The following is a 13,481-nucleotide window of genomic DNA, read 5'->3' on the forward strand; positions in this document are numbered from 1 at the left end:
TCTGTCCACCTGAGCTCATGCCATGGACTCTGGAAGGGAGCCAGGGTGAGAATATGGGGGAAGGGTGGACCCAAGTGCTCCCCATTGTCCAGGTGCAGTCACTCCTTACTTCCCATCGTCACTGCGCCCATCCTGCCCCTGTCCCGGGTAGCTCATGTTGGGTGGCCTCATATATGGGTCCCCTGATTCTAAGATGAGCTACTCTGAGGAGCCACCCTTCCCAATCTCATTCCATCCACACCCACAGGAGTTGTCAGACATCATAGGATCACAGAGTAGGATCGAGAGCCACCTCCAGCGAATCCAGCATTTCGAGCATCCCGACACCCTGTCGTGGGGTTTGCTGACTTCTGCATCATCCCCCTCCCATGTTTTGGGAATTTAACGACAACCCTTGAACAAAACAGATCCGACCCTTGCTTTTGTTCATTCGATGCCTTCCAGAACCTGGACCAGCCTCTACTCCCTTTACTCCCTGAATCACATCTTTCTCCCTCAAGGGAGATTACCCCTGATTACATTTATTCACACACAGGGACACACAGTCGCCGACCTTGAATGGCCAATCTACCATCATACCCCCTTTTGTGTAGTAAAACACCGGTCTTTCGGGAAGGGTGTCAGGCAGAACCACCCTTGCCTCACTCAAACACAAATCTGTCCCTCTGAGTCTCAGGCTGGTACAGCCCTGGGTCCTGGCTGAGGGAAGGAAGTGCTCCCCAACCTCGAGTGAGGGGGAAATCGAACATGGAGTTCAGACTCAATCTCATGTGTCCTAAAGAGGCAGTCTGGGAGATTGAGCTGGGACACGGAAATATCATTTCCAGGAAAATCTCTGTCATGGGGCTGGTGGAAGAGTATTTGACGGGGACCATGCAACAACACAGACCGACTAACCACACTTGCCATAGAACCTGACGGGCCAATTTCCACTCAAGGGTGTACAGACGACCCGGCTGGAGGAGGGTGGTCAGCTGGCTACGGCAGGCAGGATGTGAATGCTTCCAGATTGGAGCTCTGGGAGGCGGTCATGAGTTCCTGCTGATGGGAAGGGTGAATGGCAGAGATGAATGGGAACCGCCAGACCCCAGAGGAGGAGGGGGGTTTGGAGAGAACTAGAAGAGGGCCTTCGGGGGAAACGGAGGACGTGCCAATGTGGCCAGGCAGAGCACACACAGGACCCAGACCTGTGGCACTCTGCTGGCTTGTCTGCAGGGATGGTAGCAGAGGCTGGCCCAGAGTCCCCACCACAGGGTGCCAGAGATACCGTTCTGGAAAAGGCTCTGACGTGGAGCAGCGCCCCGCCCCAGGCCCCTACCCCGACCCCGACCCCTACCCCTCCAGAGAGAAGGCAGAACACAGAATATGAGAGGTACTTTAATCGGAAACTGCTGTGAAACTCGGGCGGGGCGGGGGCAAAACAAGGCGGAGAGGAAGCCCTAGGTGAGGCAGCACAGGAGCGAACGAGCTTGGCCACAGCTCCAGGGCCCCAAAGGTACCAGCTGCTCCTCTTGCAGGAAGACGCTGGGCTCAACCTGTGAAACAGCAGAGTCAGGGAAGAGCCTCAAGCCAGGGCTAGCCCCCAGCCCTGCTCAACAGCCAGGACTGTGGGAAGGGGTACGGTGTGTGTAACACTCACTTCAAAGGGTCTGCGACTTGTCAGCCAGGTACTGCATGGCGGCTGCAACAGGGACAGGCATTAGCAGGTGCTCCAGACAGAGGGATATAGAAGCCTGTCCCCCATCCCCGTGACGAACCGCCTAGCCCTGAAACCTGAAACCCCTCCAGACCCCATGCAAAGAGCTCTGGGCCTGATCACTCCCCACCACCCAAATTGAATGTGGAACCGATTCCTAAAGCGAAACAAAATGTGCCAGCAGCTCTCATGCTGTGGGCCGTGCCACAACCACTCAGAACTTGTCACACACACAAACAAACAATCCAACAAGAACCTTAGAAGCCACACCAAGCAGCAGTTCAAGGGAAAAATCAACGAGGCATCTCTAAAAGTCCTATCAGAAGGACATTCCCTAGGACTGGTCTGGTTGTCAAAGTGTGCATGCAGTCCAGACAGTACTTTGCTATTTGTACACACGCCTAGCTGTACATGCACAGCCAGCTCCAGGGCGAGGCCTGAGAGGTTCTCCTCCCCACAGGGATGATCGTCCCTGCCAGGCCCACCGCACCTGCAGCCCACCCCCACCCCAGGTGCCCACCCGGGTTCTGCACTAAGACACCGCTCTCCGGCCCTGGTTCCTCATACCAAGTTGCTCCTTAAGTTCGTCTACTTCTCTCTTTAGCTCGAGACACTAGGCCAGCAGACAAAGGAGGAAGAGAAATGATTAGTATACTCTGGTCTCCTCTCTCCTCCACCTTCTCCACTCCCCCGGGCCCTCCACCCCAAAGCCGGGTGGTTAGACTGGCAAGGGCTCCTCAGTGGAAAGAAGGTGGGCTCCCTCCGTGGGGTACGTGATGGGGGCAGGGGAGGGGTCGCCCACACATGTCAGCTGAACTTGGACCCAGATCCCACCCTCGAGTTTGGGCCTGCATTTCCAGGATGCAGAGGAAGCATTACCCAAGGACAGCAGGGCGTTCCCAGTGGCTGCTGCTGCGTTTCAGGTCTTGGGGGATGGTCAAGTGGCTCCCGGTCACCTGAGAGGGAAAGGACACACAATCCAGCTTCCCAGGCTCCCAGTGAGGTGGAAAGGGCCAAGGGGGCTCTAAAGTGAGGTGAGGCAGCACCACCCTCTGCTGGCAACCAGCCGCCCCTGCTCTCCCCAGCGGCTGGAACCTTGTCTCTGGGCCTGCCTCCCCTGTTCCCCGGGGGCAGCCATTTCGCCATTGTGGTCCCCAAACAATGTGGCTCTGGATTCGACCCTCCCAGAGCTGCAGCCACAGCCAGCACTTGGGAGAGCAATGTGGCCGAACAGGACTTAACAGAAAAGGCTGTTCCCCTGCAAGTCTACACCCGGAGCAGCTGTTTGGGGCACTGCCACCGATCGCCCCGGTCGCACAAACCCCACACAGAGGATGATGTGGCTCAAGGCCAGCCCTGCCAGCACCCCGTCTCCTGTGGGAGAAGCTGCCTGGGAGCAAGGCTGTGCCCCCAGCCGAGACAGAGGCAGAGGTTTCTGTCCTCAACCCCTCTTCCCTCCCCTCATATCAAACCCACGACACTCACCTGAGGGGGCAGGCCCCCTGGGCATGACTTCTCCCCGGTTCAGGGCCAAGGGTTCTGAGTTTCCTGGATCTTGGGGGCTTCGGGTGTTGACGTCGCCACTGCTGGCTTTTCTACGATGCATGCGCAGACAAGATGTCCCTGGCCTGTGAGTTAGCAGCTGAAACAAAAATTTCTCACCGATTTGGACTAAGGAAGTGTGTGTGTGTGTGTATGTGTGTGTGTGTGTGGGGGGGGGGGGAGAGAGAGAGAGGGAGAGAGAGTGAGAGAGAGAGAGATGTGTGATTCCCGCCAGGGTGAGGCAGGGAATTGGGAAGGGAATTGAAAGGCTGATCTCATTAGCACTTTCACCCTCTGTCATCCCCAGGCCAGCAGGCAGAGCTGATCTAGGGACAACAGTGGGACACTGAGAAAGCCCAGGCCTCCTGCAAGGAAGGTCTGGGGAACAGCTAGGAAGGAGGATTCGGGAAGCTGGTGAGTCTAAATACTGAGGCTTTCCGGGGAAGGTTTTAAGGGATCCCCCTACCCAATTCAGCTACCAGCCCTCCCTTCCATCCCAGCCCAAGTCTCTCAGAGGAGGCTGGAAAGAGGCCAAGGGTGGAGAACCGGGCCCAGGATACCCGAAGTGCTACCTTAATGTTTGTCCCTAGGAAAAGGAGCCCGATGTGGCATCGTAATGACCCAGTGACCGAGGGGCACCCAATGCTGACCTCTGAGGAGTGGACAGAGGCAGCATGGGTGAAGACGTGTGCCCTGGGTGCTGTGGGGGGGGGGAAGAGTGGGGAGAGAGGAGGAGCATGGCCTACTCACCTGGCCCTTTGGGGCTGGGTCTCTATTTGTGTCCTTATCTTCTCCCGACACCGCCTCAGACTCCCTTGCCCAACTGACCACGGATTTCTTCCCAGCGCCGCTGTGCTCGGACTGTTTGGTTCCCGAAAGGAGTAAGGTATAACTCTTGGGTCTCCCAGGCTGCGGAATACCAGAGATTGGGGGGAAGGTGGCCGGTTCCACGGGAGTTGCCGAGATTCGCTGACCCCGGGAACGGAAGGTTCCCCCCAGGGCAAGTTTGCATGCTCCCCCGACGGATTTCTTCTCCTGGGCTCCGTTCTTCCTAGGAGTGACCCGCGGCAGGCCACCTGCAGCAGCAGCAGAAGCAGAAGCAGAAGCAGCAGCAGCAGCAGCAGCTCCCGGGTAGCTGGGCTTGCTGCCCCCCTTCCCCCACAGCACGCTCTGCATTTTCTTAGGGGAAGAGATGCCCTGCTCTCCCACGCCCTGCCTTTCCACAACCGAAGAGAGTCCTCGCGGAGCCGACGACAGGGAAGAGCCTGTCACGTGAAGGAAATTCTCCCTGGCTTGGAACTTCGAGTGTCTGGGAGTGTCCCCGGGATCCTCGGGTCTGCTGGGCTTGGCGTGGCCTCCTCCTCTGGGATAAGTGCTCACCGTCATCAGCTGTGTCTCACTGAATTCATCTGAGGACTCGGAGTCGGACAGCAGCCAGGTCAGGCCTTCCGCGGAGCGCCGCTGGCGATCCGCAGCCACGTTCAACCTACGCTTAGTGCCTCTCTTAGGGTTCCCCAAGGCCCGGCCCGCTTCAGGCCCACTGAGGTGGAGAGGGCTGGCTGGAGCCGTCGGCGCCTCCCCACAGCTCTGGCCGGGCTCTCCTCGACCGCCGGGAACTTCCTCGAAGCTCAGTGTCAACACGGTGGACTCTTCGAAGGCGGTGGAGCTCTCCGGGGTCGGGTATCTGCGGACGCCCAGCGCGTCCTGGTCGGTCAGCTGCTGCAGGTTGGCCTCCTCGGCCTCCTCAGACTCCTCGATCAGGTCCAGGCGGTCCCTCGCGTGGTCATCTGGGGAGCCAGGTCCACCTTCGCGGCCCCACAGCACAGGCCCTCGCGCTTCCAGCATCTCCCGCTCAGACTCGAAGCCCTCGGGGTCCGGGTATCTGCGGACGCCCAGCACATCCTGGTCGGTCAGCTGCTGCAGGTTGGCCTCCTCGGCCTCCTCAGACTCCTCGATCAGGTCCAGGAGGTCCCTCGCGTGGTCATCTGGGGAGCCAGGTCCGCCTTCGCGGCCCCACAGCACAGGCCCTCGCGCTTCCAGCATCTCCCGCTTCGACTGGAAGCCCTCGGGGTCCAGGAAGCGGCCTCTGCCCTCGCCGCTCCGCGGCTCCCCAGGCTTGGGATCTGGGTCGGGTCCACGCGGGACTGCGGGGCCGGCCGCGCGGACACCGGCCCGCTCCCTGCCCTTTGGGCGGACACGCCTTCTCCACACAGACACCTCATCCGGGGAGCTCATGTCACGACCCGGGCGGCCCCGGAACCGGGGCGACGGTCGATGGCCCGAGTCGCGGTCGCGGTCACGGCGGGCTAGGCGTGCGGCGCTCAGAAGGCTGCGTCAGCCACCTCACGCGCCGCACGAGCTCGCCTCAAAAGAAAGGACGCGCCACTTCCCGCGCGCCTCCCACGGCCCCGCAGCAGCCTCCTCATTGGTCAGGCCCCCGCCAACCAGCGGGCGCCTTGTTCGCCCGCCCCCTCGAAGCCTAACCAATGGGGTCGAGGGCCTCTGGTTTGTTCGCAAGCCCGTGGGCGGTCCGGGCAGTTGGCTGGTGAAGGGGATGGTGGGAGTGCTTCCCTCTGTCAAGCCTCTGGGCCCGCCTCCTCCTGTCCGGCCTCCCCTTTCCGGTTAGAGTCACAGCTGTGAGTCTCCGGTTCCCATCTATACAGGGTGTCGAGGGCGTCGGGGAGTGAGGGCGCCGGGCTCCAGGGGTGGTGAGGATGAAACGTCAAGATGGAGGCGCTGGATGCCTAGCACGTGCCGAAAGCGTTTGCCAGCCTCCCTTCCACCGCAAGCCTTACGACCCAACAGGAGAATGGGCACAGGAGTCCCGCAGTCAGTGATCGGGGGTCGGCCAGAGAGCAAAGGGATCGTATTTTCGTTCTGTAAGGTCTCTGTCTCAACTGCTCCATCAAATGTGGCTCAGCAGACGTTATTGGCAGGCGGGTTTGCCGGATAGACTTGGGGTTGGCCTCGCTCCATCAGCCCTTCGCCCTCTCTGAGGCAAATTCAAAGAAGAGGAAATCGCAGTGGCCAGTTACGCCCCAAAAGATGCTCCCCACCGCTGATCCTGGAGATGTGAACTAAAACCACGAATCGGGTTTCACACACTAGGTTGACAGCCTTCAAAGAGCTTAACCATTCCGAGGGTGGGAGAGGTTAGGAGCAAACCCCTGTGGCGGTGGTGCAAGAGACGCATTTGGGAGGTAATTTGGCAGAATCCATTGAAAGCAACTTAGTGCTGGCACGGACTCTGCCTGGCACTCTTCTAAGCGCTGGGCATAAATAATAATGCATCCGCGTGACACGCCTTTAACTATAGTACCAACTATTACTGGCCTCTTACCGGTGAGGAAACAGGCAGTGAGAGGTTCGGCCACTGGCCCAAGGTCATTCGGCTCGTGGGGATCAGCGGCAGGATTGAAACCAATCAATCTGACTCCAGAGTCCTTGCTTTTAGCCCAAGATCTTTAAAAGGAAGGAAAAAAGAATCTATTTCCTCTATGCTCCTGCAAGTCCGCTGCCTGGTACTTCTTCCGGAGACACGCTGGTACCTGTAGTGTACAAGAACACATGCACAAGGGTGTTGGTGACGGGAAAAACTGGGAACACTCCAAATTCCCGTCAGTAAGGAAATGGATGAATGCAACGTGGCTTAGCATCCAGTAGCATAAAGCGTGGCAGTCTAACGGAATGCATCAGGCCATTCTCACAGCTTTCGAAAGCATCCGCCTGACTTCAAACTGCAAGTTGCAGAACGATGGCTTTGGATTCACATTTGTAAGTTAAATCACTCGCGTGCGTGGGCACACGCACACACACCAGTCAATCCTATGTAATATATGAGAATTCATTTAAGTATATGTACAAGTATGTTTCAAAGTTTTGAAGGACGCACAACCAAGGCCTACCAGTTGTGATGGCGGTGGGTGTGGATAGCCAGGTGTCTCTCAATTTTTCTTGGAACTGTCAGTTCTCAGCTCCCCTGAGCTGAGCAGTACTGATGTCTGGGGAGTGGTGCCTCCCTTGGTTTCTATACGGCCCATGGGTGTTAGAATTTCCCTTGTCTGCCACCCAACTCCTACTCTGACACCGCTCCATTCCTCCCATACCTTCCTTCTGCTCCTTCCCGTTCATACTCCTCTGTCTTCAGTCACCTCTCTCTCCTGCATCCTGCTCTGGCTGACGTCCTGGGGTGTCTGAACCCCTGTTGCCTGTGGAACTCAAAGGCCCAGTTTTCTGGGTCTGCACCTGAGAAGCTGGCCATGCTGGGGAAGTTTCAGAGCAGGGGAGATTGGGTGCACTGTAAATCTGCAATCCTCCTCCTCGAGCCTGCCCCCGATGGTGCCTGCCCGTTTGTGGATACCGCCCGCTTCCACTTCTCCCAGTGACTTTTTAAGTCATGGTGTGCTCTTTCAGATATGTTAAAATGGATAAGGAAGGATATAGCAAAATCTCCTGCATCCACCAGCACCCTAGGAAACATTAGCAGTGGATTCAGTGGAAGCCTCCGTCTTCCCTCTCACCATTTCCATTCCCTTCCTCCCTCCCCCAGAGAGAGACTCCCGGAACTTCTTCTCACCTTCTCCACTCTCTTCGTCCCTGTGGCTCTCCTACCTCCTCTTCCCCTGCATCCCATACGTCTCCAATGATGTCACTAATCTCTGCTTTAGCCCCCTATGCTCACCAGGATCCAATACTGGTTTTGACTTACTCTCTTGGCCTGGGGTGGGAGCCAGTGTCAGAGGTTCCTCTTGGCTTTCCCCACCGGGATAGCTCTTACCCCACAGAGCAGTGACCCAATGTCGAAGTCATTGCTCCAACTGCCAAGTGTATCACTTATCATTATCAGCTTGGGGACTGGAGAAATGACCGCTATTTTGGTCCAGGGACCCCTTCAGCTCACTGTGAACCGGTCTCCTTTTAATGTCAGGGCCTCATAAACCCCATTCTAATGAGGCCCCATCACGACACTTTGGGCCTCCTGGATCAATGTCAGCTCAGATCCTGTGTCCAGTAGTAGTAGAAGTGTCTGGGTCTTTTTCTAGCCTCAGGGTACAGTCACCTGAGAAATGGCAGTCATTCTCTTTAGGGATGGTCATAACCCACTGCCTTGTTTCTGGATCCTTCCTCCTCAAGACTCATCCACCTCTTCAGTGGGGCCGGTCTCTGAATTGGCTCAGGACCAGGAACTGAGCAGGAGACTGTGGCTTTGTAGCGGGATGATGGCCCTCCTTCTCTTGCATTCTTGCCTTTTGCTGGCTGTAGTTGCCCCTAGGGAGCCATGCTGTCTGAGCCATCTTCTCAGCTTTCTGCCGGTCAAGCAGGCACTCTTGACTGCCCCTCTGACCTTGCTGGTCGTTACTGGAAATGTGGTCTGCTGGCATCTCTTGGTTAAGAGCTGCCCTCTGCCCTCTATTATGTCAGAATTCGTTGGCTCCCATGGGTGGTAATGAGCCCAGGTCGGGACCACTTTCCTTCCATCATTGGCATTGGCCTCCAGAGGGGAGCAACCAGCAAACTTCTAGTGATGCTGGGGCCCCTCACACCAGAACACTCCTGATGGCTTTGGTGTCCTGTCAGCCCTACAGTGGGACATGTGTCCTACAGTGGGATGTGTCCTCTCAGCCCTACAGTGGGACATAACCATCAGGCCATGTGACTGGCCTCACCTTTTCTGTCCGTTCTAGCATGTCTGCATCACTCAACCTTTTTGTTCCTTCCTCTGCCATCTGCCAATCCAAGGCAGGCATTTCCACTTCTCTGCTTATGGGCCATCACTTTCTCAAAGTTTCAAAGCACCAGTCTCTCGGTGAATTTCCTCCATCTCCGGGAGTCCTTGCCGGTGTGTTAAATCCCATGGCATGAGAAAGCGCCTCCGCTCAGTAAAACTTGCTTATCCACTCTTATATTCCTGTCCACTTGATCCAGCACCCTCAAAATCCAATCCCAGGGATACTGCCCTGCTCCTGCCAGTACAGGCTTGTTATTTCTTGGTGTATAATTTCTTTATCCCCTTATCAGGCTCGGCATATCCCAGTGAGTTTATGGAGAAGAGATGAGGGTTTCCCTGGGTGAGGCATCTGTCACTTTGTGGGGGAGCGGACTCTGTAGCATCTACCAGCACAGGGCATGTGTTAGCTGTTGCTGGGGAAGGAAGGGCCACCCTGCAAGCTTTGAGGCCTCAGGACGTTTGGATCTGATAAGCCAACGTTTGGAGACATCCATGCCAATATACCCGGCCTACATTTCAGAGTCTGAAGTTTCTCCAAAAAGGGCCCTGACCTTCCCATAACAGGCCTGTGTTTGTCAAGGATGTGTACATCTCTGGAGTTCTGCACTTATTGTTATCACATAATGTGTGAGCTACTCAGCTGTCTCTGCAGGAGGCAAGGGCATTTTGTAAGCCACCAAGAAAACCCCATGAATCTTACACTTGGCCCTTAACTGTTTGGTAATGTCCCTTAGTTTCTCATTATGTCTTTGCAGGGCGCCAGTATAACAGTGATGAACAGCCGCCTCTGCCCTCCCTATAGACATAGTGCCCTCCCTACCATTCAAAGGCCTGAATCATCTCACAGGCCACAAGTAAGACCCTCCACTGGGATATTTTTCAAGGTACGTATGGATAAAACCTTAAGGAATCAGGAGGTAACCTTGTGCTAGAGATTATCCATGCCCCACATAACACTCAAAATGTTACGCTCTTTGTCATTTGGGCAGTGAGTGAGCTGGTCCATAAACCCCGTCTTATAGCTAACTTCTCAGACCACTCCTGGTACCACTTTTGTTAGTTTGGGTCCTCCAAAAATACGGACACCGAGGCATGATTGGACATGGACGAACATGATGGGAGAATGGCATGTGAAGGATAAAGGAGAAGGAGCAGGAATGAGTCTTCTTCTTCAGGGTGCGATGCGGGTCTGATGTCTGTAAGAGAGACGTGGGGGAAAGGAGGGTCAGATAAGAAGAATCTCTGATGCAGTTTCGTTCTAACACTAAACTTTCGTTCAGTTTAGTTTGGTTTGTTCACACTCATGTGGAGTCCCCAACCTACAGCTGCCATTTAGAGGAGTCCCTGTCCTGCAGCAGTATGCCCCTGCCATGCTCAGTCACTGGATGGGAGCTACCCAGAGGATGTGGGATCTTGGCACAAACAATGGTGGTGCCAGAGAAGTGGCAGCTGGCACTTGCCAATCTACTATGTTACCTGCAGTGGATCGGAGGGGCATGTTTCTATGGCCACCACGAGGAAGCAGAAGTCAAAGATGACTAACATTTCCGTTTTGAGTGACTTTGTGGTGGGGAGCATAAGGACACAGGAAGTAAAGAAAGATTGGGAGGGAAATGATGGGATTTTGGATACATTAAGGTTGTGTTTCTTATAGGACATGCAGGTGGAATTAGCCAGAATGCACTTAGAAATTTGGTTCTGGAACACCAGTGAGGGGTCAAAGCTGGAGAGGGATACAGATATGGGAGTCATTCATTGCCTCAGTAAACTTTTATAGCAGTGTTTTTTCAAATGTCACCATAACCTTAGAAGTTCCTTGCATGCAAGCTCCAATTCCTTTCCCTTCACCCTCCTCAGAAGTAACCTCTATCCTTTGTCTTCATCATTCCCTTCCTTTTCTTTAGTTATTTTCTACATAGGTTCATATTCCTAACAACGTTGGTTTTGCTGCATCCTTTGTTCTTTATGTAAATGGAATCATCTGTGTTGTTTCTGACTTCTCCCCTGTGATACTGTGTAACTGAGATTCATCCCTTTTGTCACATGTGCCAGGCAATTGTTCATTTTCATTGCTGTACACTCTTCCACCAAATGAATATACAGTAGACTCTCATTATCATGATAGTTATTTGCAGTCTATAAAGTTGCCATGAACACTGAATTAGGCAATACTGAAACATTGCTCCTAAGGGAAATATAATTTCAAGTTCCTACCATCCGCTGGTCACAACATTTTCATCGACTGATCGCTGTGTAATCATGTTTCATGTGTGTTTCTGTGTAAAGGCACTCTATTTAATACAAATATTATTGATTCATTCACATTGACCTCACAGCCAACAGCATTATAAATCATGCCTGAGCAAGGTTTATGTAACACAGATATTTTCTTGAGTGCACGTCATAGTCATTTTGCACTCAAGAACACTAGACAATACTTCAGCACTAAGCTTGGAGGCCATCTTTAATTATGAAATCACCAACAAAGAAGCAGAAAAATGCAAACTATGTGGCACCAAATAAATCTTGAAAAGGACACTTGCTTGCAGTCTGAGACTGAAACCAGAAGGCAGAGCGTCACCTTTTTTGACCTCAGTTGGGAACATATTCCACCTACTCAAATTTCTCACAGCTCTCTCGCATGAGGAGGAAAGCACTCTGGTACTGATTTGTGGTTAAAAATGAATTTTAGCAAATAGGGGAATTTGCAAGTATGGAATCTACAAATAAGAAGAATCAACTGTATCTCAACCTATGTATCCATTCTACTGTCAATGGGTAATTTGGGTTGTTTCCATTTGGGCAGATATTATTCATAGTGCTACTATAAATATTCTGGTGCATGTTTCCTGGTGCCCACGTACAAGAGCCTTCCAGGGCAGAGCTTTCCAACTTTTGGACCTGGGACTTTGAGGCCTTCATCTCCAGAGACAGCCAGACAGCAGCCCCTGGACCGCTTGGTTCTGGCCCTGAAAAACTTTGTCATCTGACTCCTGTATGCTATACAATCATCATTTTCTGTGTGAGCCATAGAATAAAATGGCTGGGAAGCTGTGTTCCAGTGCTCATACTTAGGACTGAGCTTGTCATCTCATAGGGAAAGATTTCCAACATTACTAGATCATGCCAGATTTTTTACAATGTGGTCATGCTAATTTCTACTCCTACCAACAGTGTTTAAGTGTTCCACATCCTCATCAACATTTGTTATTTATAAAGTACAAAATTGTTGTCAATCTTGTGATAGTGAAATGGTGTCTCATTGTAGATTTAATTTGCTATTTCTTGATTAGTAATAATATTAGTAATAATATTGAGCAGCTTTTCATGTGCCTCGCCTTGGGGATTTTCTTGTCTATGAGGGGTTCATTTAGTGTCTTTTGCCCATTTTCCCCTTGGGTTGTTTGCATATTTATTTGTGGAAGTTCTTTATGTATTGTATACTTTAGTTCTCTGATGATTTCATGTTACATAAATATCTTCTAGTTTTTAGCTTGCCTTCCCTCTTTTTATCATACCTTTTAATGAACAAAAGCACTTCTTTTTAATTTTTCACAGCACTTTATTATGAAAAATTCCATACAAGAAGATCACGGGACTTCCCTTGTGGCACAGTGGTTAAGAATCTGCCTGCCAATGGAGAGGACACGGGTTCGATCCCTGGTCCCGGAAGATCCCATATGCCACGGAGCAACTAAGCCTGTGCGGCACAGCTACTGGAGCCTGTGCTCTAGAGCCTGCGTGCCACAACTGCTGACGCCTGCGTGCCTAGAGCCCATGCTCCACAACAAGAGAAGCCACTGCAATGAGAAGCCCACGCACCGCAACGAAGAGTAGCCCCTGCTAACCGCAACTAGAGAAAGCCCGCGCGCAGCAACAGAGTCCCAGCGCAGCCAAAAAAATAAATAAATAAATAAAACTTTAAAAGAAGAAGAAGATCACAAGATGATCCGGGGAAGTTGAGGGGGGTACTTGCTGATCATGGACCATCTTCGCTCTCACCTGATGACCTTGCTTCCCATTTCATTGAGAGTATACAGGCAATCAGAAACAACTTCCCTCATTCATAAATATTTTTCTCTATTTGGATCATTCCTATCAGCATACAAGTATGTTGTCGTTTCTCCCAATTAAAGAAACCTTCTTTTGATTCCAATTTCCCTTCAAGCTACACCATTTTTCTCTGCTCACCTTCACATAAAAACTCCTTAAGAGTCGATGTATACTTGCTGTCTCAAATTCCTCTCTTCGCATTCACTCTTTCTCTCCTTTCCATTTAACAATTCTCTATTGAGGGCTTACAAGGCACTGTTCTAACACATGGTGCTGTTCTAACACATGGTGCTACATCACTGAGAAAAACTGATGACGTTCCTTCCCTCAAGAGCTTACATTTCTGTCATAGGCCTATTGGCAATATTTTCTCAATCTTCAACTACTGTCCATTCCTTTGTTGTTGGAAATCATTTTCCTGGACACAGGTTCAACCTTTATTGGTTGCCTAGAGTGTTGCTC

At 52.6% G+C, this 13,481-nt stretch overlaps 1 protein-coding gene across 1 annotated transcript; it reads right to left on the reverse strand.

Moving 5' to 3' along the window:
* Positions 1-1,403: 1,403 nt before the first annotated feature.
* Positions 1,404-5,473, reverse strand: LOC116748324 (uncharacterized protein CXorf49 homolog). Its single transcript, XM_032621072.1, has 6 exons — positions 3,989-5,473; positions 3,182-3,338; positions 2,576-2,652; positions 2,264-2,309; positions 1,640-1,681; positions 1,404-1,535 (listed from the first exon to the last, which is right to left on the reverse strand). The coding sequence occupies exons 1-5, from the start codon at positions 5,471-5,473 to the stop codon at positions 1,641-1,643; spliced, it is 1,806 nt and encodes a 601-aa protein (XP_032476963.1). The 3' UTR covers positions 1,404-1,535; position 1,640.
* Positions 5,474-13,481: the final 8,008 nt, after the last annotated feature.

This window comes from Phocoena sinus, unplaced genomic scaffold, assembly GCF_008692025.1.
Source record: "Phocoena sinus isolate mPhoSin1 unplaced genomic scaffold, mPhoSin1.pri scaffold_48_arrow_ctg1, whole genome shotgun sequence".
Classification (NCBI taxonomy): Eukaryota; Metazoa; Chordata; class Mammalia; order Artiodactyla; family Phocoenidae; genus Phocoena; species Phocoena sinus.